The sequence below is a fragment of the Neolamprologus multifasciatus genome, chromosome 9 (assembly GCF_963576455.1).
Source record: "Neolamprologus multifasciatus chromosome 9, fNeoMul1.2, whole genome shotgun sequence".
NCBI lineage: Eukaryota > Metazoa > Chordata > Actinopteri > Cichliformes > Cichlidae > Neolamprologus > Neolamprologus multifasciatus.
Genome location: NC_140447.1, coordinates 28,742,732 through 28,769,980, shown reverse-complemented (window position 1 = coordinate 28,769,980; position 27,249 = coordinate 28,742,732). Strand labels below are relative to the sequence as shown.

The 27,249-nt window shown below is 39.5% G+C and overlaps 3 protein-coding genes and 1 long non-coding RNA gene across 8 annotated transcripts in view; 1 reads left to right on the top strand and 3 right to left on the bottom strand.

Annotated features, from left to right (window-relative positions):
• The window catches only part of LOC146511744 (uncharacterized), a 58,808-nt gene extending 55,800 nt beyond the window's left edge, over positions 1 to 3,008 (bottom strand). Inside the window, exon 1 of the mRNA XM_085172393.1 lies at positions 2,932 to 3,008. The gene's annotated coding sequence lies outside the window, so the exon portion shown is untranslated. The remainder of the gene's footprint in view (positions 1 to 2,931) is intronic.
• The window catches only part of LOC146511742 (uncharacterized), a 64,363-nt gene that overhangs the window by 9,830 nt on the left and 27,284 nt on the right, over positions 1 to 27,249 (bottom strand). For 2 of the 4 annotated variants that reach the window (XM_085172371.1, XM_085172372.1), the window contains exon 1: positions 19 to 1,532. The exons of 1 other annotated variant lie outside the window; for it this stretch is intronic. The gene's annotated coding sequence lies outside the window, so the exon portion shown is untranslated. Of the gene's footprint in view, positions 1 to 18; positions 1,533 to 2,931; positions 3,041 to 27,249 lie in introns of those variants that run through there. One more of the 4 variants, XM_085172370.1, reaches the window with a different exon arrangement.
• LOC146511739 (uncharacterized) overlaps positions 12,282 to 27,249 on the bottom strand; it is a 53,937-nt gene continuing 38,969 nt past the window's right edge. The window contains exons 2-4 of one of the 2 annotated variants that reach the window (XM_085172365.1): positions 19,949 to 20,054; positions 14,921 to 15,769; positions 12,282 to 13,887 (exon numbers count right to left, since the gene is read on the bottom strand). In XM_085172365.1, the coding sequence (XP_085028491.1) occupies positions 13,195 to 13,887; positions 14,921 to 15,769; positions 19,949 to 19,966 (1,560 nt within the window). In that variant the 5' untranslated portion in view covers positions 19,967 to 20,054 and the 3' untranslated portion in view covers positions 12,282 to 13,194. The remainder of the gene's footprint in view (positions 13,888 to 14,920; positions 15,770 to 19,948; positions 20,055 to 27,249) is intronic. The other variant, XM_085172366.1, reaches the window with a different exon arrangement.
• LOC146511743 (uncharacterized) lies at positions 24,325 to 25,960 on the top strand. The gene is made up of 4 exons (XR_014876042.1): positions 24,325 to 24,433; positions 24,544 to 25,117; positions 25,252 to 25,424; positions 25,849 to 25,960. It is a non-coding gene; the product is annotated as an uncharacterized LOC146511743 (long non-coding RNA).

Genomic DNA, 27,249 nt, shown 5'->3' with positions numbered 1-27,249 from the left:
AAAATGTGGCGAGTTTACCTGGTGATATCCTCATGCGCGACGCGATCGCGAAAACAGCAAACAATTAACACCACGCCGATGTTGTTCACAGGACAGCAACAGTAAACGATCGGGAGACTCTTGTCGTCGTTATCGTTCCCCTCGCACGTTTTATTTCTCCGGTTTCAGCGTTTTTGCTTCACAACTAAAGCGAGCAGTTTACTTTGTTTGCACTAACATGGACTCGAGTCAACCAGCGCCACCTCTGGCCAAGTGCCACAACCTACAGCCAGATCAACCTGTGACACACATCTGCACCACGTTTGAATTCGTTTCATGCACATTTGTACCTTTTAATTGTGTCTGTTTGTGCGTCATGCAAATAAACCTTTGACAAGAATGAAATGACACTAATATTTCACTAGTGTTGTAACATCACATGTCGTTAGCGTAGTCTGTCTGTGTCTTTTCTCTGCGAACAAACATTTTAGAGTTGGTGGTTATATACAGTCTGTATAAGTATGGTTAATCTAATAAACATTTGTAAGGAGATGGCAGTAACTGTGAATGTACAGCAGGTGATTAGTAATAAACAGTCAGACAATGACCCTGACAATATCATTCAATCTTGCAGATTGAATGCACCTTCTGTGGGAAGTGGTACCACACAGTGTGTGTGGACTTCCCCTCTGCAGAAGGCGACTACAAATGTTGTGGGTGCTAAACAAACAGAGAAAATTGATCCCTGTGGTCTTTGCTTATTGATTGTTTTTAGTGTTGATAATCCACATTGCTGGCATTCCATCTTTCAACATGTTTGTGGGTAGATTTGGATGTACCAGGGGTAAGTGCAGCCACTCAGCTTTTACTCAATATGATCATAGCAGCAGGTGCAGATGTGTCACAAATTAATCTAGTAGTAGGTTGTGGTATTTGGCCACAGGTGGCAGCAGTGGACTGACCTCCATTGGAGACTGCTCCAGCTGCTATGTGATAGTGGATCTGCTACAAATTGAAGATCATATGCAAGTGTTGGAAATTAACCCTTGTATTATGTTGAAAAACAAAAAAATGACATTGATTTTGTTGTGGGTCATTTTGACCCGTACTGTGTAAATCCACTCAGAACTGTCAAAAACCTGCACTGAAACAATAGCAACTTTATTTCCCATGAGATAAACATGTAGAACACAGACATACAACAGTTTGACTTTCTATAACTATTGTAGGAACAATTTGGTTTTTCGTTCTTACAAACACATTTCTTTTGAACTTGCCCGACGTTCTCAGTTTTTCAATGTTCAACATTTTCAGTTTTGTCCACATGATGGACAGAATGTAACTATGTGCTTTCTGTAGATGTACTTCTTGCATTTCTCACAAAAAGTGCTTGTTTTAAAACAGGAATCTTCCTAACTAAGATTTAAAACAAAAGATTTCTACGTCTCCTCCAGACTCAAAAACAGATGACAAACCAATCGACACACCTGAGTCACTGACTTTCTTAAATCCACTCACTCTCACTGGCTATTCATTACTAATCACTGTGTAACTGCTGTGGATTCACAGTAACTGCCATCTCCTTACAAATCTTCATTAGATTAACCACACTTATACAGACTGTATATAACTACCAACTCTCCAGCCATGTTGATGGATTGCCTATATTGGCTGGAAATATTCATTTCCAGAGAAAAGACAGACAGACTCTGCTTACAGGATGCGATGTGACAACACTAATGAAATATTGATGTGTCATATTTGTCCAAGGCGTATTTCGTTGTTATGGAAAAAGAGAATATTAAAATCATGATGAACAGGGGTGGTGATTTCTATGACTTTGTGTATATAATTTGGAATTTTGTACAAATGTAGGCCAATAATAAATATATCATTTCATTCTTGTCAAAGGTTTATTTGCATGACGCACAAACAGACACAATTGAAAGGTACAAATGTGTTGTGCATAAAACAAATTCAAACGTGGTGCAGATGTCTGCCACAAGTTGATCTGGCTGTAGGCTGTGGCACTTGGCCAGAGGTGGCGCTGGTTGATTCGAGTACATGTTAGTGCAAACAAAGTAAACTGCTCGCTTTAGTTGTGAAGCAAAAACGCTGAAACCGGAGAAATAAAACGTGCGAGGGGAACGATAACGACGACAAGAGTCTCCCGATCGTTTACTGTTGCTGTCCTGTGAACAACATCGGCGTGGTGTTAATTGTTTGCTGTTTTCGCGATCGCGTCGCGCATGAGGATATCACCAGGTAAACTCGCCACATTTTTAAACATTTTGTTGTTCAACAGCATCAAGACTGACGGAGTGTGTTTGAGTTAACCTCACAAGTGTCACAGATGACACATTTGGCGTGTTTTTGCTGATTTGTCGGTAGCAGCTCCTGAAATGCAAGTCTGCCACACATCTGTTCGTCCAACGCCAGTTGATCAGCCCACGTGTATACATACACACACACACACACACACATACAGAGAGCCCTTTTGAATGTTGGCAAGTATGTGTATGTGGTGTTAAATAGGCCTATACTACTGTGCTTTGATGTTGCTCGTAAGGGTGAAACTCATTGTAAAACGTTTGAGAACCACTGCTACAGAACAATGGAAATTTCCCTTATATGGTAACAACCTCAACTCACGTGACGCCCAGAATTGTACAATACTGATGCTTGAGAGCGCGCGTGTGATGCAAGTATGTGTAGTGGTGAGAAAAACAAATCACGAAACCTGACCTTTCTATACTCGTGGCTCACTTCCACTTCTAATCTATTCGTTTGCACACTTACACACATCCAGCTGTGGTTTCCTGTTTTGCTGCACTCTGGAGAGCCTCGCCTTTAACGGTCTTCTCTCACAGAGAGCAACAGAAAACTTCACTCAAAAAACTTCGAAAAACTCAAGATTGACTTAACTCAGTTCAAAGTTACCTTGGCACTTACCTTTAGATGTGAGAGGTGGTGATGGTCCGCTTGAAGCTGACGCTCCGGTGAGTGTGTCAGAAAAATCAACACGCAGCTTCAGAAGCACTGTATCGAGGCTTGATTCGTTTGGCCAGAGTCACGTGATTAGTGACGTCTGAAGCTTCATTTAGAGTACTTTTTTTTTTTACTGAACTTTATTGAACACACAATAAGTATACAACATACAAACAGTTGAAGTTTACGAAAGAACAGAACATGAACATACAAAACCAGGGGTAAAAAGAAATAATTATATGAGTACGCGAAAAAATCAACATATATATATTGTTCTGAGAGCCTTTTTGTTGGTTTAGTCTGATATTGATGTATGTACAATTCCATATCCTTATAAAAAGGCAAAAATATCGTGTTTTATTAATAAACTTACATTTATGGATAGAACATTTAGCTAAACGTATTAAGAAATGTATAATAAAAAAAACATTTATCATTCTTCCTGGGGAACTTAAAGAAACAGAATAAAACATTTTCCCATCATTAAGAAAACTCCCTTAAAATATGGACAATAACAAAGCTGCTAAATTCCTTCCAGAATCTCTGTGTAGAGGAACAGTACCAAAAAAGATGTGCCACAGTTTCTGGATGATCCCCACAGAAAGTTCAACTAGTATTTATGCCTCTTTTAAATGTTACCATATAGTGACTGGCAGGGTAACATTTATGAAGAATTTTATATGAGATTTCCTTCACCTTGTTTACAATTAGATATTTATGGGATCATTCAGACTGTCTTCCAGGTGATATCTGGAACATGTCGGTTCCAGTAAGATATTATATATATGGGAGAGACATGATATCTTCTTGGAATAAACTACGTATTCTGTTATTGCTGTTACCAAGTTCCTGTGAAAAGCAGATTTTTGCCACTGCTGACTCAGCTGGATCAGGGAGAGTGACTGAGGTAGATATTGAACTGTCAGTGTTTTTATATAACATTAAAGTACCTGAGGGTATGGCACCAAGCATCATTGAGAATTCCCAAGCACTGACTGGAAAATTATATAGTGTAAGGAATTCATTTTAAGCAAGTGGTGCTCCCTCTTTATTAACCAGCTGAGCCACCAATAGGATCCCATTTTGGACCCAAGTTTCCAGGAAAAGTGATAATAAAAGAAATAAAATATCTCTTTTTTTTCCAGATGAGGTATTTGTGTAATGAGAAGTTGTGTTTATAAATGAGGGTCCACACTAAGAGCACTTTCTTATGGAAGGATGAAAGATTTACAGGGAGTTTTCCAACACTGTAATTACAATTTAAAATTAAATTAAAGCCACCAAAATGGGAGAAAATATGATATGGTATAAAATTCCAGACAGAGGTAGGGTTTTAAGAAAATGTTTAGCCCAAATAATTTTGAAAGTGTTATTACTATATTATTACTATTAGTCAAAGGAGCTTGCAAAGAAAAGCGTCTGGACTTCTTTAAGTTACTTGAACTTCAAGTAACTTAAAGAAGTCCAGACGCCTTTCTTTGCAAGCTCCTTTGACTACGATGACCTGGATGACTGAGAACCTTCACAGACATTATTACTATTACTATTTCTATCGTTACAACGCCGTTACCGTTACTAACAAGAAAATGCGGTGCGGTCACGTTACTATTTTTCAACAAACAGACAGTTGAAGCTGTGTTCAGCTTACCGCATCTGATATCAGTTGCACGGAAGCAGCTGTGAGTAATCTGGACGCTACAGCTTTAAGCAACTGCGCGCTCCCGCAGGAGCCTGGAGCTAAGGGGGCAAAACAATCGCATTAGTGCTGCTGTTTGACTGAGGAAGAATAAAGTAGCCATGGTAAGCCAACCACATGACCACTTCAAGATGACGAAGCAACAAGGTGATATATACCAATTTTTAAATTGTGTTGATAGGCCACGTAAAACCAGAGTCATGATAAACATTATATACGCGGCGTTTTTTCCTCAATAGTTTCGTCACGTTTACTGTGGACAGCGCTAGCAAGCACTCTCTGCTTATGACCAAACAAAAAACAGCCCGTTCATGTTGGTAGAAAAATGCACCACGTCGACCAATCAAAAAAGGATATGGCAACATGACATTTGGTTGTTTAGTAAGAGGGGGAAGTTTTAGGAGTGATGGCGAGAGAGAGAGAGACAGCAGAAAAAGAGAGAGAGTGAGTTTTGAGATGTGAGAGATTTGTGATGTTTAACGTGTTAGTGTGTTGTCTTGTGTAGTTAGTGTGTAGTGTTGTGGATAGTTTTATGTTGTGTGTCAGAACAATGAGGCGACTGCTGTCTCCAGGTAGAAACAGGAGAAACAGGTAGAAACCTGTAGTGTGCACAGAAATATTTGGAGTGGCACAAATAATTTGTGTAGGATCTTATTGAATGCAGAACACCTGATTGTTCTGTCAATAGTTTGAAATGGTTATTAAAAAAGGGGGTAAAAGGTAAATGGCAGCAAATAACATTGTTGTTTGCAAAACTTGTGCATATAATTTTAAAATTGTCAATTTATATTTGCATTTAAAGTTATGAAATATGATTCAGTAAACATGTTTGTGGTTGTTACAGTAAAAAATATAACTTTTTCTACTCGGTAAAATATAGAGGTAAAATCAAAAGTAGTTAAAAATGGCCAATTATCCCCTGGAGCCCAGGGGGTTAAACATTTTTTTTAAAGTAAGGCAATAGTTACTTTTCAAGTTATAATTACTTTTAGAATCTTGTAACTCAGTTACTAAGTCAGTTAAATTAACTTGCCAACACTGTTTATAAGGAAGTGAATCATTCGTGGGATTTGTGGAGCGTTCTGTTGGTGAGAGATAGCAAACTACAGATTGTTCTATTGAGAGATATGGAGCCAGAGAGGCAGAGGAGAGGTTCTGTCGTGTGGGAGTATTTTCGGTAGATTTTGATCAATTTTGGTTGGGTTTGCCAGCTTTGTGTTCTTGTTGTTTGATTTTTGCGTGTTTATTTTGTAAAAAACTTAAATTGTCAAAAATCTGCTTTTCATAATATAAATATCATGAAATAACTTTAAAAATACTTCCATTTGACTCTTTACATTTAATGTAATAAAAAATATATTTTATTTTTAAAGTAATCTTAAATGTTATTCTACAAATGTGCAGCAATTTAATGTGTTTATTCTTTTTAGCTGATAGTCTGTGGAACCCAGGACGACCAGATACCTGCATCTCTACCAGTTTCTGTGCACTCCAGCCTCTTCTGAGAGGGTTTTTTTTAAGGCAGGAGAAATTACTCCATGAAAACAAGCAGACTCGGCCATCACACAGTGGAACAAATTCTCTTCTTAAATAAAAATGAAAAAGGGTTACCTTAAATGCATCATGTTTTTAATTTGCAAGTTCATAAGCATTTTCCCTTTCCAGTTCACAATCAATTCTGCCCCAGGTCAAAAATATGTATAAGAATATTGGCCTAATATAATATTATTAATAAACATACCTGTTCAGCTGTCCAGTGATTAATTGTATTAGTACATGGAGGCAGAGCCTCACAGCAGAAGCATACTCCATAATGTGTTGTACATTATAATGTGTATATTATATGTATTTTTAAATTATTACTATCTACCAACATCAAGAAGTCGCAAACAAAGAGAGACCACACCGTAAAACCATCGCCCTTTCCTCTCTTCCTCTCATTGCTTTTGCCACCTTTCCTTCATTTTGTGCCGTATTATACTCTTGATCTCTGTCCTACTAACAACAACAACAACAATAAACTTTATATTTATATTTATATATTTATATAGCACATTTAAAAACCAGTGGTATACCAAAGTGCTGAACATGTGAGAGGGTCAGATGTAAGTAAAAGAGAAAGATGAAGGCCATGGCAAAGTACCAAACATGTTAGCAGGTTAATGGCATTAAAAACACAGAAACACATAAAAAAGCATATTAGAACGTTGTGTGTAAAATATAAAAGAGTCAAGAAAAATGTAAAATAATTAAAAGAGGTTAAGAATAGAATGAAGGTAGCAACAAGCATTAAACTAAGTAACAAACAAGCATTAACTGGTAGAAAAGGCGAGGTTAAATAAATAGGTTTTTAACCGCGATTTGAAAGATTGAATGGAATCAGACTCAAATATGGCAATGGGGAGGTTATTCCACAGATCAGGTGCAGCCAAGGCAAACGTGCGGTCACCTCTAGTCTTCAGTCAGGTCTCGGCTGTACCAAAAGTGACTGGGAAGATGATCTTAGTGCTCTAGCAGGGCTGTATAGTCTAGTTTTGCCCTCATAAGAAATGTTCTTAGCCCAAGCCGCTCTCGATATTTTGTCTTTAATGTCATACCTCTGAACATTAACCTGACTTTGCAATCACTGTGTCTTGCGGCTTTGGTCCCAGTGAGCACGCAGTGAGCACGCTGAATCTGCAAATCCTCATTTTCCAGAAGGGCAAGTTCTTTCTTTAAGCTGTACTGAATGCCATCATATAATTCCCCTCAGCACCTTCTTTAATTCCATATATACGGAGATTGTTGTGACGCAATCTTCCTTCCAGGTCCGTGACTTTGGTCTGGAGAGTTTTCTGCTGGTCCAGACAGCAAATTAGCATATCTCTCAGGTCCACAGTTACTGTCTCAAGTTTGCTCACACTTTGTTCTACTTCAGTTAACCTAGTGCCGTGATTAGGGATATCCACAATGACATCTCTTCAATTCAATTCAATTTTATTTATATAGCGCCAAATCGCAGTTGGATTCAGGAGACAGACAGCCTCAGTAGATCCTATAATAATAGATACAGAGAAAAACCCAACAATCATATGATCCCCTATGAGCAAGCACTTTGGCGACAGTGGGAAGGAAAAACTCCCTTTTAACAGGAAGAAACATCCGGCAGAACCACAATCAGGGAGGGGAGGGGCCATCTGCTGAGACCGGTTGGGGTGAGAGAAGGAAACCAGGATAAAGACATGCTGTGGAAGAGAGACAGAGATTAATAACAGATATGATTCAGTGCAGAGAGGTCTATTGACACAAAGCGAGTGAGAAAGGTGACTGGAAAGGAAAAACTCAATGCATCATGGGAATCCCCCGGCAGCCTACGTCTATTGCAGCATAACTAAGGGAGGATTCAGGGTCACCTGGTCCAGCCCTAACTATATGCTTTACCAAAGAGGAAAGTTTTAAGCCTAATCTTAAAAGTAGAGATAGTGTCTGTCTCCCGAATCCAAACTGGAAGCTGGTTCCACAGAAGAGGGGCCTGAAAACTGAAGGCTCTCCCTCCCATTCTACTTTTAAATACTCTAGGAACAACAAGTAAGCCTGCAGAGCGAGAGCGAAGTACTCTAATAGGGTGATATGGTACTACAAGGTCATTAAGATAAGATGGGGCCTGATTATTTAAGACCTTGTATGTGAGGAGCAGGATTTTGAATTCAATTCTGGATTTAACAGGAAGCCAATGAAGGAAAACCAATACAGGAGAAATATGCTTTCTCTTTCTAGTCCCTGTCAGTACTCTTGCTGCAGCATTTTGGATTAGCTGAAGGCTTTTTAGTGAGTTTTTGGGACATCCTGATAATAATGAATTACAGTAGTCCAGCCTGGAAGTAATAAATCCATGAACTAGTTTTTCAGCATCACTCTGAGACAGGATATTTCTAATTTTAGAGATGTTGTGCAAATGGAAGAAAGCAGTCTTACATATTTGTTTAATATGTGCATTGAAGGACATGTCTTGGTCAAAAATGACTTCAAGGTTGCTCACAATGTTACTGGAGGCCGAGGTAATGCCATCCAGAGTAAGAATCTGGTTAGATACCATATTTCAGGAATCAGAAAATATTTCAAGATTTTCAGGGCCGAGTACAATAACTTCCGTTTTATCTGAATTAAGAAGCAGAAAGTTAGCGGCCATCCAGGTCTTTATGTCTTTAAGACATTCCTGCAGTTTAACTAATTGGTGTCTGTTATCTGGCTTCATGGAGAGATAGAGCTGCGTGTCATCTGCATAGCAGTGAAAATGTATGCTATGTCTTCTAATGATGCTGCCTAAGGGAAGCATGTATACTGTAAGCAGAATTGGTCCTAGCACTGAACCCTGTGGAACACCAGGATTGACCTTAGTGTGTGAAGAGGACTCTCCATTTACATGCACAAATTGGAGTCTATTAGATAGATATGATTCAAACCACTGCAGTGCAGCACCTGTATAATTAAATTAATTTGTGGCCACATTCAAAAGGACTTCTCCCTGTGACTTTGTCTTTAATAGCGTTTAATGAGTGGTCTTCACAAAAACTGCTTCTTCACTTAGTAGTTGACAACAGAATTTAATCTAGAGGTTTAAGATTACCATTAAGATTACCATTTCGTAATCTTAAACTAGCCAGCTGCATAAATTTGGGCACCCTAACAGAAAATTTACATCAATATTTAATAGAGCCACCTTTTGCAGAAATAACAGCCTCTAATTGCTTCCTATCGCTTCCAATGACAGTCTGGATTCTGGTTGAAGGTATTTTGGACCATCTCCAAAACATCTCCAGTTTAGCCAGTTTTCGTGGTTTTTGAGCATGAGCAGCCCACTTTAAGTCACACCATAGAATTTCAATAATATTCAGGTCTGGGGACTGACATGGCCATACTAGAACATTGTACTTCTTTCTCTGCATGAATGCCTTACTAGATTTTGAGCACTTTTTAGGATTGTTGTCTTGTTGAAATATCAGGCCCGGCACAACTTCAACTTTGTCACTGATTCTTGAACATTGTTCTCAAGAATCTGCTCATACTGACTGGAATCATGTGATGTTTGTGTAATGTATGTATGGTTGGGAGAGTAAGATGGCGCTGGCAAGGCTGGCAGCCTTAACCCGCTCGAGGCAGGCGTTGCCGATTTGCAACAGTTAAAAACTAACAACCTGATTCCCCCACATACATATTTTATGAGTTGTTGTTTTTTTTTACTCAGAAGTATCACTGCAGGACTTGGTTGTGCATTAGCAACAAAAACTTAATTTGATCCTGAGAGGGTTACCCAATTTCCCTTGGGATGGATAAAGTATTATCAATCAATCAATCAACACCCGGTTACGCCAATCGGAGGTCACTAAAATCAATATTGAATAGGTGTGTAATTTTGCCAAAACAATGTCGGACTCCGTAGTTTTCTCTGGTCCCCTCCCCCATCAGACCAGAGCTGTATCCCAATTCAGGGTCTGCAGCCTTAATGATCCTCAAGGGCCGCGTACTCAAAGACCGCTAAGGCTGGAAGTGCGAGGCTTGTAGGCTTGTGAAATGGGACGTCTAGCCTCCGTCGCGCTGCCCAGGTTGCCTAGCAACCATTATACTAACATCTGGAAACGTTTCATACAGCTTTGTTTGACAGAAATGAAGGAGAACATATTTTGTTCATTTGTTTCTACATGAGCTCTGTGTGATTTAATAAGTATCTGAGGCTGAGACCACAGGACTGTAAAACATGATTTTTGAGCTTCATTTCTGTACTGAACAGTCATTTTAAGATTAGCTGGTAAATAACAATTAGCTAATGTTGTTCATGAGACTAAAGTCATCTCACTTTGGTAATGTAAATATAATATGGCCGATATTATAGTTATTATATTAATCATTATTAGTCATTACAGCAGTGAGTTTGAACTCCGTGTCAAATACTGAGCTTCAGTAAAGATTCAAGTTGCAGTTATTTATATTTCCTATCACCTTAAATCTTTACTTAAAGACAAGTATCTTTGACAGTGTATATATAGATGTATTATATATAAGAGACAAATATTGTTCATTTAATGTGTTGGCATTATTACATTTGGCTCAATGCTTACATATATGTGTAAAAAGCAAATGTACAAGCTGTGATAACTGTGTCTGATAGAATGAAGAGTAGACTGATATATTAAATATTCCTTTATTGGGTGAGAAAATCAGACTATGTCATAACTGCTTTAAGTCATACAGAATAGATATCAGAGCCTTAAACAGGCTGACTTCTGCTAAATGGGTCAAACTGGGCAGAAAGTATACAAACACATAACATCCTTATAGAAAAAAAAAAACATAACCCTACAACATGTGCCATCAATTTGATTGATGGCCCTAGCCTTGACCTTTTGACCTTACCGGAAGTACTCCAGAAGTGTCTAATCGATTCCATATGTGTGACTAATCGCATCCGGTGGGAAAAAAGGAGGGGTGGTTCCTGGGGGGAGGAAAAGTTCAGGGGGGTGACGCAGCAGATTTCTGATTATTTTTCTTTCTTATGTTAATCTTATTACAGCCACAATAAAATAAAAACCTTTAAGATTATCTGACTAGTAACGGATTGCATTTATATTTATAGAGCCAGGTGGCGCTACACCAGCGCTTGTAATGAAAAGAAGGACTTTCTATTGCTTGTAGAGAGCCATTTCTTTTTACAATAGCGGATGTATTTTACTTTCTTATATTAACCTACAGGCCGCCCACTCGTCTCCTCGTATATGTAAAAAAATATCCCTTAGTGAAAAAAGCGCAGCTCACATATTCCGAACTCTATCCCAAATAATTTATTAAAACACCTCGATGAGGTATTTTGGTTTGGTGCAGCCACTCCTTATCAGACCAAAAGTAAAGAGTTTTCCTTCATCTTTTGAGCTACTTTTACAACAGGTTTTCTCATTAACAGGAAATAGAATCCTTAAAAGAAAACGGTCTTATTTTGCACACACCGCGGGCCAAGAAGGCGTCAACAACCGATCGATATTAGTATTTCTTAATGCTTGTAACCTAGCAAAGAATTTCATGCAGGCCTCAACTCCTAGTACGTGTAAAATAACCCTTAGTGGGGGAAAAAGCACCGCGCACATATTCAGAACTCAGAACTAAATTCATAACTAAATAATTGTATTAAAACACCCCAATGAGGTATTTTGGTTTTGTGCAGCCACTCAAACCAAAGTAAAGAGTTTTTCTTCATTTTTATAGCTACTTTTACAACGGGTTTTCCCATTGACAGAAAATAGACAGAAACCCTAAAAGAAAATGGCTTTGTTTTACGCACATCAAGAAGGAGTCAGATGACCGTCGGTTCATCCCGGTCAATGCTTCCTCCGTCGGGTACCATAAACATATGAGAAAAAAACCCCAGAGAATTTATTATTTTGTAGTGTGAGAGAGAGAGAGAGAGCGAATTGATCAGACTTTTCTACAAAACGTTATACCACTCTGGGTCAAGAGGGGCGATATAGCACGGACCGGTCAGATGACTACGCCGGATGGAAGCATAACCGGAAGCGTCCCAGGGACTTTCCCTTTGACATTCATCCTGCTCCATGATCAGCCGTTAAATGTTTCCTCAATGTTGCTGTAATGTAACAACAAAGTTAGTTTTTTTTAAGATCAGACAGGGGTACAGTCCCAAAACATTCCTTACACGTTCCTGCAGTCACCGAATTAGCATCTGTGAGACAAATAAGCTTCAGGGACTGACTTGTTTTTAGAACCGACCTTTGACACTTGGATGTTGGCTTAATTTTTACCCAAAGAGTATCACGGTTCTGGGTCAGTTTGACACAGTATTTTGAGTTTTCATGTCTTGGTTTGATTTTGTATTTTTGGTTATCTTCTTGGTCTAGATTAGGGGTGGGCAATCTCAGTCCACGAGGGCCGGTGTCCCTGCAGAAAACCTCGGGACTTGCACCAGAAAATAAAAAAAAAACCCAGTAATTCTAGGAGGTGTTGGGTTTAGGGAAATTACGCAAATTTGCGCAGGTTTAGTAAATCTAGTGTTAATCAAGAAACTGCTGCTGTGCTACATCCATAAATACTGAATAAATTAAGAGCTAAAGCTAAAAGGACAGTTTATTTGTACCATCTTCATGTGAACACATTCAAGAACATCACAGATGAAAGAAACATTAAAAACTTCCACACTACATAAAGCAAGAAAAATAGTTTTTTTTTCAGGTAGTTTCAGAAAAAACAGAAACATCAAACACCTCCAAGACTCTCTTTGAAAGAACTAAAAACCTTTATTCTCATGGTCCAATCATGAGTGAACTCCCCGATGAAGCCTTGTGTGCTAAAACATGTCAGAGTTTTAAAGGTTAAACATGAGTTTCCAAAACGTTTTGCTGGAGAACAATGAACTATTTGACTTTCAATTATTTACAGACGAGCAAAACCAGGACAGAGAAAAAAGGACAAAACTGACTCAGTAAAACGACAGAAAATAAGATCCCATGTAAATCTGTATTATGTCGAAGTTCAGCCCAGCAACCAGTTCAGTTCAACACAAGTTTAAATGATTCAATCTGAACTCTGTGGAGCCTGATCTCAAGCTTTTTGAGTCTGACACTGAAACCAGACGATCTTTCTGTCTCTTCAGATTCACTGTGATCCAGTGATGGGAGTGATTTCAGCCCTGAGTGATCACGCTGATGTTTGCACAGAGCAGACAATGAGGTGAATGTTTGGGCACATTGGTAACAGTGAAACAGTTTATTAGTAACGTGGGATCGTTTGTGTTCGGAGTATGATCTGAGATTCCTGAAGCTCTTGCCACACTGGTCACAGCTGTAGTTTCCTTCCATGTGTGCACGTTCATGAATGTTACAACTACTTGATTGTGAGAAGTTTTTGTCACAGTGTCTGCACTTGTATGGTTTCTCTCTTGTGTGGACTCGTTTGTGTGATTTAAGCTGACTTGCAGTGGTGAAGGATGACCCACACTGATCACAGAGGTGCTGTTTAACCCCACTGTGAATCAGTTCATGTTGTTTTAAGTCACTTGAAGTGGTGAAGCTTCTCCCACATTCTTTGCAGTATTTCAGTTTGTCTCCAGTGTGTCTACGTTGATGTATTTTTAGGGCGGCTTGCCAACTGAAAGTTTTTCCACAGAGGTCACAACGAAAGTCTTTCCCACCACCACAGTGATGACAGAGTTGAGAACTGGATCCATCTGTGTTGCTCTGCTTCTAAACAAAGACACAAAGACAGTGTAAGTCAGTCCTTCAACACTTTTACCCTGAACGTCGCCTGAAATAAAGAGCATCTCTGCAGACGTCCAATTACATTTTACTGTTTCAGTTAACACACTCAGTTTACTGGGCTGCAATAACTACAATACTACCACCATAATACTACAGTAATACTAAAATCATAACTGACATGAAAATCTGAATAATCACTCAGAGCTACGTTCACACTGCAGGCGAAAGCGCATCAAATCCAATTTTTTTGACCCTATGCGACCCATATCTGATCATTGTATGACAGTGTGAACGAAATCCGATATTTTCAAATCCAATCTGGGTCACTTTCGTATGTGGGACAGAATCCGATACATGTCCGATGTTTTAGAAAGCGACTGCTGTTTGAACGGTCATGCTGCATTAAATCCGTCTTTTACGTCACTGATACAAGACAGACAGCAATTATCAGCGCCGGAGAAGCGCCCGAGACGACATTGTGAACGCTTCCTGGCCATCCAGTGTAGATGTCAGTGAAACTGTTGGGAAGACAACGTTGGAGAAACGTGAACATTTTATTTGTACTGTATAATCTGCACATTCTGACAGAAATCTGCAACTATCCTTTGAAGCACCGCTCCTCTAAAAAATGATAAATACACTAATAACTTAAAGCAAAAATTGGGAAACGTAAAGTCCGAAGTCTTTATATTAAGGGCCATCAGTCAAACAATATTGTTTGGTCTGGGTCTAAACAGAGCGTGTTGTGTGTGACACCTTCTTTTGCGCATGCGGGACGCTTTGAGCGTTCACACTAGAGCGCGTTTGCTGTCACATTTTATTTGTAGTGTGAACAAGCAGAAAAAAAAATCGGATTTGATCAAAAAATCGGAATTGAGCATTAAGACCTGCAGTGTGAACGTAGCCAAAGAGCTGCTTTTCCATGCAGTAGAATTGCTAACATGCTAACACAGTTTAATGAGCAGAGTTGTTCCAAACAGTCAGGCTAAAATGACAAGATAAAAATATAAACACATACCTCACAGTAACTGCACTTGTAGAGTCTCTTTCTGGTGTGGATCTGTTGGTGTTTTCTCAGGTCATATGGAGATTTAAAAGTCTTCTCACACAGGTCACATTTATAAGGTCTCTCCTCAGTGTGGGTAAACATGTGTAGTTTTAGCCGTTTGTCTGTAACAAAGTATTTGCCACACTGTTCACAGCAGTACACATCATGTCTGGTGTGAATGCGCAGGTGTGTATTTCGGGTTCCTCTCCGGCTGAAAGTTTGTCCACAGATGTCACAGCTGTATGCCTTAATTCCAGAATGGGTAACAAGATGATTCTGTAAGTAGCTACTGCGAGTAAAAGCTCTGCCACACTGATCACAGCTGTACGCTTTAACTCCACTGTGGATGAGTTGGTGTGTTTTTAGGGAACCCTTCAAGGAAAAAGACTTTCCACACAAGTCACAGCTGAACGGTCTCTCTCCAGTGTGGATGACCTGATGATGTTTTAGTGAATCCTTCCTAGTAAAATCCTTCCCACACTCGTCACAGCTGTATGCCTTAATTCCAGAGTGGGTAACTAGATGATTCTGTAAGTTGCTACTGTGAGTAAAAGCTCTGCCACACTGATCACAGCTGTACGCTTTAACTCCACTGTGGATGAGTTGGTGTGTTTTTAGGTTACCCTTCAAGGAAAAAGACTTTCCACACAAGTCACAGCTGAACGGTTTCTCTCCAGTGTGGATGACCTGATGAAGTTTTAGTGAATTCTTCCTAGTAAAATCCTTCCCACACTCGTCACAGGTGTGTTTTTTCTCTCTCTTTCTTCTGTGAGGTTTGTCGGCCTCCTGAGAGCGCTGACTTCTCGCTCCATGTTGGTCCTGCAGTGACAGAGATACAAACAGAGGCAGTGAGTGCAATGCAGTCGTGGAACAAACTGAACCTTCAAACTCCCTCCATTTTAAACCTGAAGGTGGAGTGTGGCACCAAACACCTTAAAGGTCTCTTATCCCCACCTGCTGGTAGTTCTAACACATTACATCCAACCTATAAACAAATAAACAAACATAGGATTTCTTATCAGTAAATGATTATATATAAATCTATACAAATTATAGAAATATGTAATAGGAAACAAGAAAATAATATAAATTATAAAATAATATAAGTGTGTGTGTGTACAATCAGGAGGGATGGGCATGATTTTAGTGTTTAAACAGTCATGAATTATTTTTGTTTATTTCTTTATTCAAAAGGAACCTCAATAGCTTCCACAACCGAGGTTGCTCGTCTTCCGTCAAATACAAATCACATAAAATATTACACAATAAAGTGGATTTAAGATACCCACATAATTTGGCTCTTACATACACAGTTTCACAATTGTTAAAATATAAGCAATCAATAATAATAATATCAATAACATTGAGGCACATTACACAAATTTCAAAAACAAATCCTCTCTTACAATATTACAACAACTAAAAGCTCTGTAAATCGGCTTTTAAGTGTTCATTGAAGTTTTAAATAGTTTGAATAATTCTCTAATTTTATAAGGCAATTTATTCCACTTAAAAGTTGCTCTAAATATAACAGTTTTACAAAAAGTTACTTTTAACTTGAGGATTAACTAAATTGCAGTTTGTTGAAAATTGTGTAATTTCATTATGTATTTCATCTGGATACTGCAGCTGAGCAGAAATAAATGTGGTGTGTTTAACAGAATTGCTTTCTTTATAACTACAAGTAAGCCATAGAATATTTTAGCCTGCACAGGAAGCCAAGAAAGTTTATTATGCATTTTATCGATATTAGTATAGTATGAACATCTTAACACTAATCTGGACGCTTATTCTGAACTAACTGAAGTCTGTTAAGATCTGTCTTATTAGCAGTGTTGGGACTAACGCGTTATTAAGTAACGCGTTACAGTAACTACGTTATTATTGTAGTAACGAGCACGGTAACTAGTTATTATGCCAAAATCAGGAACGCGTTAGTCGTTACTGGGATTTAGATAGGGTCGTTACTCGTTACTTCGTGTGGTGGCTATCGCGGAGCTTCCACAGATTCAATAACATTAGCAAGTGGTGGAGGCAGCAGGTGGAAGAGAAGGAAAAGAGACCCGAGGCGGCCGCCGGTCCAAGTGTGAACTGAACTTCAGGTAAGAAGTTATGACCTGCAGTCTATCTCGGTCAGATATAAACCAAGTTTAGGTGGAGTTTATTTTCGTTATTCTGACTTTTTCCGTACTGCGTACTAGCTAGCATGACGGAGTTTCTATACAGCTGGGTGGGTGCTATGATGTTAACGATGTTGAACTTTATTTTGTTCATAAGTTATTAGAGTTGCCAACCGTCCTGTCTGGTATTCAGAGAAAATATTACGCGTTTCTTATTGAGGTGAAAAGGAACAGTTTGTCCCGTAATTCAGCTACAATGAAAAAGACACAAAGCTGGAGTTATTCTGTGTCTTTGCTGCACAGCTGCCTCTTCTTCTTTCATTCTCCCCCCTCCCTCTCCCGTTTCTACTTCAATCATGAAAACTGATCAATGATCAGCTGATCGGCTCTCTTGTTTGTTTATCGCCCACTTTGCGCCAGAAAGAGGAAACCAGCCGATGTCGCGCTAAACAACAGCAGCACGTTTAAGCTTGATCAGCTGTTGTTAGAATTTATTTAATATTAATTTCTAGTATCAGCTGATGTTTGCTGGAGCCACAGCTGCAAAAAAGCTGCTGGTCATGATGTCGGTTTGTTTATCTGGTGAGAGGGAAACATGAAACCAGGAGATGTCCTTACTGAATCATCAGAGCTGAACAGGTGATGGAGAAACAGGTTTACCTTATAGGTGACATAAATGAGTTGAAGGGAAGTTATGAACTGTTTCTGAGAGACAGATAACCCCAGGATCCTTTTTAGGTAGCTGACAGCTGGTAACTGTGCAGGGGCGGGTCTAGCAAAGTTTTCCAGGGGGGCCAGGTGGGGCATTAACAGGGAGAGGTGGGCACAAAGAAATACTTTTCTTTCTTATTCTCATTTAAAATGTCTAGCTTTTAAAAAATAATTATCTGAATCTTACAACAAACGATTGATGCATATATACCATCAAAACAGTGAACATCACTGTCACAACAGCATTTGTTTTCATTCAAAGGCTTTATGATTTTTCCTATAATGGTGGGCCGGTCTCTAGTCAAAATGCCCGGGCCGATTTTTTGTCCCCGTCCAGCCCTGTATGCAGCTCATCTGCAGTCTGGTGTTACCTACATCTTCCTATTTAGAAGGCAGAATTTCTGAGTTCTGAGTACAATCAAAGCACCTCGATTGCAGTTTTTTGTGTTGGATGTAAAAGGCGCACATGATGCTGTGACGTAGGCTAGAATCATGGCAGCAGTCAATGACGGTCCAGGCGTGGGATTTCTCTCGTGGAAATATGTAATATCTTTTCCTTTCTATTGGTAGGTGGCACAGTGCACTGTGGCAAGTAAGCAAGCTAGAAGACTGGCAAAGTTATGGAAGCAACACATTAACAAGACAATTCTGAGTAAAACCAAAGTTACTTTCCCTAGTAACTAGTTACTTTGAAAGTAACGAGTAACTTGAAGTAACTGAGTTACTTTTGATAGAAGTAACTAGTAATGTAACTAAGTTACTATTTTAAAGTAACTTACCCAACACTGCTTATTAGCTGCTGACCAAATGATTGAACAATACTCCAGATGAGACATTACTAGTGCATTAATGACATCTTTCATAATTGAAGAAGTGATACAGAAAGAGCATTTCATAGCCATAGCTATGCCTTGTCCCATTTTCTTAAAAACAGAGTCGATGTGCTGAGACCATGAAAGGTGGTGATTTATGGTAACGCCGAGTACTTTAATCTGGGTGACGTGTTCTAACACTGGATATGGAAAAATTCAGTTGTGGGCTGTTGACTAATCTGCTTCTAATTAACATAGATTTGGATTTAGATACATTTAAAATCATGTTATTTTTACTTATCCAGTCAAACACATTCAGCAAATTTTGTTGTGACACGCTGATCAATTCAGAGTTGTCACGGGCTGAATAAAACATGGTGGAATCATTGGCATACCCAAGATTAACCCAAGATATATTGCTGATCATTTGTGAAAACTGAATAGAGAAGTGAGGCAGCTGCCTTGGGGTAAACCACAGTTCATATCGCAGCCCTCGGAGAAATAACCAGTATAATAAACCCTTTGCTATCTTCTGTCCAAATAATTTTTTATCCAGCACAGAGCAGCTGGTGAAAATCAATAACATTTTAGCTTATCAATCAAAAGATCAAAATTTATTGAATCAAATGGAGCACTAAAGTCCAAGAATACCACTTTCCCATCATCTAGATGTTTATACCATACCATATATTATCTGTCATATGAATTAGAGCTGAGCTGGTAAAATGACCAGCTTGGTCCAGTGAAGAAAAATGTCTGATTGTAACCTAAGGGTTTTTTTACATTGGGAAAAAGGCACCAAACATCAAACACATTTAAGCCTAAACAGTAACACATGAAAGTAGAGCAGGGCGATATAAACAAAAATATTTATCACGATATACATTTGAAAATTTGTGATAACGATATAACTGACGATATAATTGAGGCGAGACAAAATAATTTACAACTCCACCACTTTATTAGTGCAAAAAAAAAAATCAATGTATTTTCACTTAAACAAGTAGCTGTTTTTATGTGCATTAAAGTTATATAAAAATTTAACAGTGCAAATGCAAATTGCTTGCTGACAGTTTAACCAAAAGGCATTTCCAGTGGAAATTGGCTGACATTTGCTCCGAGGAATTTGCATTTGCACTGTTAATATTTTTATATAACTTTAATACACATAAAAAACAGCTGCTTGTTTAAGTGAAAATACATTGTTTTGGGGTTTTTTTGCACTAATAAAGTTGTGGAGTTGTAAAGTATTTTGTCTAGTGTCAATTATATCGTCAGCTATATCGTTATCGCAAATTTTCAAATGTATATTGTGATAAATATTTTTGGTCATATCACCCTGCTCTGTCTGTCACCTTCTGTGTTGAGCTCATTGTTTTCTCTGTAGTGGCTGAGCTGAGTCCAAGTAGCTGAAAATGTTCCTCTGCTGCTCCGTCAGACTCTTCTCCTCCTGCTGATCAGCTGGGACACAAAACAGATCTTTGTTAGGCTCCACACTGCACTGAAGAGTCAAAGTGTCTCATATGTTCATCTGACAACAAAAAACAACAAATTTTTGATTCCCGAGGTGGGCAAACAGACACAAAAGATTTGAGCACGGATACCAAATTTAGCAGTATGGCAGACCAGTAGCAGGAGAGACTGAGGCCTGTTATTAGAATCAAATGCCCAGTGGGCCGACACAACGATTTGTACCGATAAGACAACAACAGCTGTGTTTTATCCTGGAATACATTTCTTTTACATTTTCTTGAAATGTTTTTCATTGCAGCACTTTTACCTCCAACTAGGAGTGCAACGATAAACAATATTCACAGTTCAGTTCAGTTCGATACGGTTCAATATTTTTTTAGAGACAAAAATTTTCATGCCTTTTTAATTTGTCATTTATTATAATTATAAATATATATTTTAACTCAAAAGTACAGTTTAAATTTAATGTTGCTGAAACAACAAAAAAATAAATAAATCTATCTGATCGAGAAATCACTCATCTTTGGAAAAGAGAGTTTATTACAGAGAAATGGCTCTTTCCAAAATAAAAGCTATACTATACGCTTCTTCTGGGCTATATTCTCAGCAGCATATTAAACATATCAGGTCCCCATAAGGAGAATCATGTGCTAACGGCTGTCTAAATGACTTTGTAAAGTTTGTAGCATGCGTGCTTGTTGTTTTTGTCTGCTTCCACTTGTCTTTGTACGAGGATGATGTCGGAGTAAATGTGCAGTCATATTTGTTGTGTTCCCACTAGTGCTGTCAGCATTAATCTCGTTAAAATGGTACGTTAACGCCATAACGCCGCAAATCTCCCTTAACGAGTTACTGCGGATCGCCCCGTGCGTGGGGCTTTTACTTTTGTCCATGACGCGCTTACCATCAGGGTCATGCTTCACATGAAAATCAAGACAGTTCCAAACACCAGATCTGAATGAAGGTGGGGGAGCTTCAATTTCGGGTAGCATTGAGGTAGTTGCCATGTTGCAACGAGCTTAGCTTCTGTCTCGCTAACTTGCACTGCGCTCAGTGGATCTGCACTCGACAGTGCAGCCTAGGCGTAGTAGTCGAACGCAGATCCACTGAGCGCTCAACACTAGGGATGGGTAATAGTTTAGGTTTTATCCGATACCGGTGCCAAACCGGTACTTTGAAACGGTGCCGGTGCTTAAACGGTGCTCAAACCGGTGCTTAAAGAATGGAGAACACAAAATTGGTCCAAAAACCTCTCATGTTCAGCTGTTTTTTGTAAAAAGATAACAATGTTAGCCTTTTCTGCAGCTATGGGGCATATATGGTATCACTCTTGGCTGGAAGCAGTGCTTAAACAATGGAAAAAAAACACAAACTTTGTCCAAAAACCTCTCATGGTTAACTGATTTCCACTTTTTCTTTGGTCATTTTAGCCTTTTTGGCCAGGGTGAAGGGAGTATTTACCATCAAACAAGAAGACAGCCGCATGCAGCTATGATGATGTTTGCTAGTTCACCTTACATGCATTAATGTAATAACGTGGTTAGCCTACTCAACGTGAATTACACACGAACCACATTAAGCTACTCACGCAGAGAAGAGCGGCTGCTGCTGCCATCATCATCCTCATCATTTCTGCTACACTGGCAGGGCTAGGAGCCAGGACTCTCCTCTTCGGGTTTTTGGGGGATGTTGCAAACCCTGGGTCCGATAACAGGCACCACACCCGCAGTAGATGTGCACGGTGTGAGGTCTCGCAGCAAGCTATCAAATACGGCGCATTTCTCGGCTTTTTAAAAAAAGGCTATGCGTCGCCAGGTGTTTCATCAGATTTGAGGTGTTACCTCCTTTGACAGTATCACAGTATCAGCTTTTGCTGTGAAGTACAGCGAGATTTTTGACCGCTTTGCCTTGGGCATTTTTAATCGTACCTGGACCCGCCTACTATCCTCGGAAACGTAAAATGATTGGCTAGAATCTAAAGTGTATCACAGCTCAGGAAAAAAAAGCAACGAAATGTGCGCTGCTTTTCAGTCTGGTTACTACCGTTTATGTCAGAACCGGTGCCATCATGGCACTGGATACCGGTACCCATCCCTACTCAACACAGACAGCATCGTCCGAAGAAAAGTTGATAAAACAAATAAGAAATTTTGTATTGTTCGATACATATGCGTACCGAACCGAAAGCACTGTATCAAACGGTTCAATATCAATATGAGTATTGTTGCACCCCTAACGCCGACATGCTGTTTGTTTGTTTTTTGTTTGTTTTGTTTTTTTAAAACACACACTTCCTTCACCTCTTCTACATTCCTATGTTTCTCCCAGAGCAGATCTGAGGGGCAGTCCCTCAGTCATACACATATACTTTTAATCTCACCCTTAAGGGGTGGTCCCCAGGAGTTTCACAGCATGGTTTAGAACAATGGTTCTCAAACTGTGGTACACATACCACTAGTGGTACTTAATGTCTCTCTGGTGGTATACAGAAAATCTAAAAAAATTTTTAAAGATAAACAATATGTATTTGTGGAGGTATGCAAAGACGACACAAGTGTTCCTGGGGCTCTTCTGGGAGAGAGGGTGGACCAGAAAACGTCTCCCCAAGCATGAGTCCTCTATAAAGAGCAGCCTTTCCTTATTGCCAGTGGTCGCGGCTACTTCTTCTAAGTGAGTACCCAGATAGGAAGACAACATTGAATTGATGTTGATTTTTCATCCGATCCGTCGTTATGGTCAGGGTTGAAATGCCAACGTTGTAACAACATTAAAATATTGTGGTAAACCGACGGTCTTACTATAGGGACGTTGTAATGATGTTGATTTACCGTTGTTTTTTTGTCATTGATAGTTGATCTATTTGTAGTCGACCAGGTGACAACAACAACATCGAGAAAACGACTATTTATAGTTGACCATCATTCGGCGCTGGCCACCATCAAAAAGTCATCAATCTGTAGTTGAGCGTTAAATTGCATTGCAACTGAGCTGGTATAAAGTACCGGAGAAAGTAGATTTATTGTTCTTTTGTTATCAATGACTTTCGGTCTAGTGCACCAGCTTTAAAAAATCGTGTCGACGTGCAATTTATGTATAGTTGACCGGGAAATTAAAGCAGCGATCACTTGGACTATTCCGCAGCACCCCTATCACATTGGTACATCCCGCCAGGTAACCATTGTCTTGTACAGTAGAGCAGGACATTAGATTTACTCTCAGCGGAATTGACCGGAGAAGGCATCAGTTCTCATGCACTGCACTGGCCTGCACCATGATTAGTATAAGGTAAGAATGAATGAATTTTTTTCTATTCTTTATTTCCACAGTTGCATTTGAATAACAGTAAAAAAAAATAAAAATAAAAACTCGTTAATGTACAGTTTCGGACAAAATGTGGGAGCCTGAAATTGTGTCTACTTTCATCTTACAATCTGGCAACAAATAAATTGCACTGCGAACAAAGTCTATCAACAAAAAAAACATTTTCGTTTCATACTTTGCTGTTATAATCCCTTACAAAGCTAGCTTTAACACGTCGAGGGTTCCTTTGTTCTTGCCATCGCCTCGGCGCTTGACCCAGACTTTCGCTCTGTAGTTGCTTTTTAGCATAGTACTACAAAAAATTTAAATCTGTGATATATGATTGATAAACGTAAAGGTAACTGTATAAATGTGTTCAATGACTTTGTTACTTTTAATGATTCGAGAGCACCCGCTTCGATTCGCACTCAATTCAAACTTTACGTTGCACGCTCACCTAACTTGCGTTTGCACCTTTTGTCCACACGTAAACTGCGTTTTGGTTAACTGAAAACTGAGATTTTTAAAGAAGCCTGCCAGGGTGGATATTTTCGAAAACTCAGTTTCAGCATTTACGTGTGGACGAGGAAAATGGAGAAAACGCAGCATCAAAGGTGTGCGCCTATTTTGACGTCACACCGTGCGCCACGTTTTTGTCCCGGTGCCATGAATTCCTACAATGGCAGACTTACTGTTAATTTTACTATCTTCAGTGTTTAAATGCTTACATATACACACGCAGTTACTGTCCCTTCACACATAGGACTCGGTTCAGCTTCTATGAGCCGTCTTTGTATCTAGTTTTCCCTCTTTATTGACATTGTGCCCTATTTTTCCTCTTTTTTTCAGATCGGATTTGGTAACTACCATCCACTTTAAAAAAATTAACTTTTTCTAAACAGCCCTCACCATTCTGCAGTCTTCCCCCCAGCCCACTGACAGCGAGCATCATAATGCCCTGCCCAGCTTCCGGCACCTTTCGCCACTCTGGCAGAACACACAAAACAACACAGCTTTGCGATCTCCCCAGCATGCAGAGTCTGATGTCGAGGACTTCCCTATAGATGGTATGCTTTTAAAATTGTTTTAATGCTGAATTACAATGTCATTGTGCTCTTATCTTCAAAACACAAATTTATACTCCTGAATGTCATCTTGTTGTGATTTTTTTCTGTAGATTCCAGAGACTCTGTGAGGCCACTATTACAAGGCAAGTTCGAAAATCTTGGAATTTCAGATTTTACATGGTATAAATGGTAAATGGTAAATGGCCTGTATTCGTACAGCGCTTTAACTAGTCCCTAAGGACTCCAAAGCGCTTTACACATTCAGTCATCCACCCATTCACACACAATTCACACACTGGTGATGGCAGCTACATATATAAATATCAAATATATGTGACAGGCAAAAACTAGCAAACACTTTTAGCAGTTAGAACAACTTGAATGCAGAATGTTACACCATCACTTATGGATATATTAGTTTTTCGCCTCTCACTGCTTAAGCCATTAATCTTTCTAGAATTGTTCTCTGAAACAGATGCGACCTCACAAAAGATGTTAACTATGCTGTCAGACCGGACCAGAGCAGTTAACGAACTCCGTGAGGAGGTCAGAGCCATCCGCCATCCCTGCTGCAATGAATCGGTAGATGCTGGGGTACTGCCTCTGGATTTGCCCTTGCACAACATTGAGGAGCTAAACAATGCAGAGGCAGCTCTTCAATCACAAGAGGCAAATAAGGCAATGGTAAGTATATTAAGGTTATGTACACTTTGTAACTATAAAGTGTAATAGCTGTCAGATGTGATTTAAATACATAACGACGGCATGTTGATTATACACACAAGCACTTGCATACAAAATATAAAATGTGTCTATAGGTGAGACGCTTTGCCTTGATTGGAGGGACCACACTGGAGGTGCAAGTCCGCCGTATAATGGCTTATGCCATTACAAAAGAGCCTCGGTACTCAACTGGGCAGGGAAAAAACCAAGGACCAGACAAAGCAAAAAAGGGCATTTAAAGATACAGCGCTGTGCAGATGCATGTTTGGTAAGTTTTACAATAAAGGGATCAATTGATCTGCTGGGTGTGTTTCACATTTCCTATGTCCAGTTTTTGCTATATTACTTTGTCTTTCTTAATAACAAGACTTTCATGTCCAGTTAATCTGGAGATGGAGTCTTTGGTCTTCAGCTTGTTTAGTCTTCGCGTTGTAGTTTGTACAGCCCGAAGACCCCATGTTTATTTTGTTTTAAAGGATATACGACACACCATGCTAAGACTTATCACTTTTTCCGCTCATAGCTCTTTGGGAATCAAATGCAGCAGTTTGCAGATTTACGCCTGGTAACTTTCATGTTTATCAGCCTAGGAGTTTACATACTTTCTCCCCGCTGAAGACAGTTAACAAGAGCTTATTCATGTGCTCTAATTCACTTTTTTGTTTGTGTGTGTGTGTGTATTTTTGTCCTAGATGGCCTGACGCAGCAGTTAGGGGCAAACTCTATGTCCGAGTTTGTCTTTGCACAAGCAGTCCAGAAATGGCTCCGATACGCCCCAGATTGTATGGGTGGCGCAGGACGCACATCATCCATCCCCATCCTGGAGTAAAAATTACAAACTTATGTGAAACTACTGAAGCTACTGAAAACAAGAAAAAAGCCGGTCCTGCTATGGGCTGAACCATTTGTTACTGATGGAGGGGGGGGACACTATGCAATATATTCAGTTTTAACATTTATATTCACTGCTGACTGTAACTACGCTCAAACTGTTAATGCTATCTTATTTTAATAAACAACACTTTGATATGCAAAACTGGGGTGGCACTTGGGGTGGCAAGGGATCATTTTAGGGTGGCACTTGCCACCCCATGCCACCCTTCTAGATCCACCCCTGACCTTAGTTCATAGATTCACTTTGTCTGAGGTTTATTTCTGGGATTTCGCACAACCCAGTGTTCAGATCGTGAATACATAATGGGCTTGGATTTACAACATTATGAATGAAATGTGCTCTATTTGGAAGCAGCATGTCCCCCTCCCCTTTCCAGGGTTGTGTGTGAGACTTTAAATCATCAAACTGTACATTATAAACTTTTAATTGTTATTGATCCCTTTACCACTAGTCCTAAAGTGTATATTTATTTTCTTATTCTTCTTATATTTATTGTTTGTTTACTTGCACTGCTGTAACTGGAGCCTCGTCGTCTCGTCTCTCTATATACTGGACTGTATGTAGCGGAGATGACAATAAAGTTTACTTTGACTTCAGCAGCAAGCAGGCGCACCAGGGCTCTCGCGCTCACTTTTCGCGTATAGAATTTCTAAAAAACATCCGTGCAAATTATAAGTCTGTATCATAATATCTGTTTGTTGTTTTGTTTTTATTTTGTTTTATTTTGAGAGTTGATTATTAGATGCCGCTCCAGCCAGCCAGAGACTCCCCCGCCGCCCCGCCCTCTCCTCCCTGCGCAGCAAGCAGCAGGCGCACCTCACAAACGGAGGGCGCTCTTACTCCCAGCAAATGGGAGAAAACCGATCGGTGCCTACGACATTCCCAATATGCGCTGGCATGATGTCGGGGCAGCATGAATACGAGCAATTTTTTTATTTTATTTTATTTTTTCTTGCCAATGCCCATGATGCCCTCCACCCCACCACGATGCCGTTCCGGGCAACCGCCCGTGTCACCCGTATAAAAAACCGCTACTGCCTATACTACTGTGCTGTGATGTCGGTCGTAAGAGTGAAACTCATTGTGAAACGTTTGAGAACCCCTGCTACAGAACAATGGAGATTTCCGTTATATGGTAACACCTGCAACTCACGTGACGCCCAGAATTGTACAATACTGATGCTTGAGAGCGCGCGTG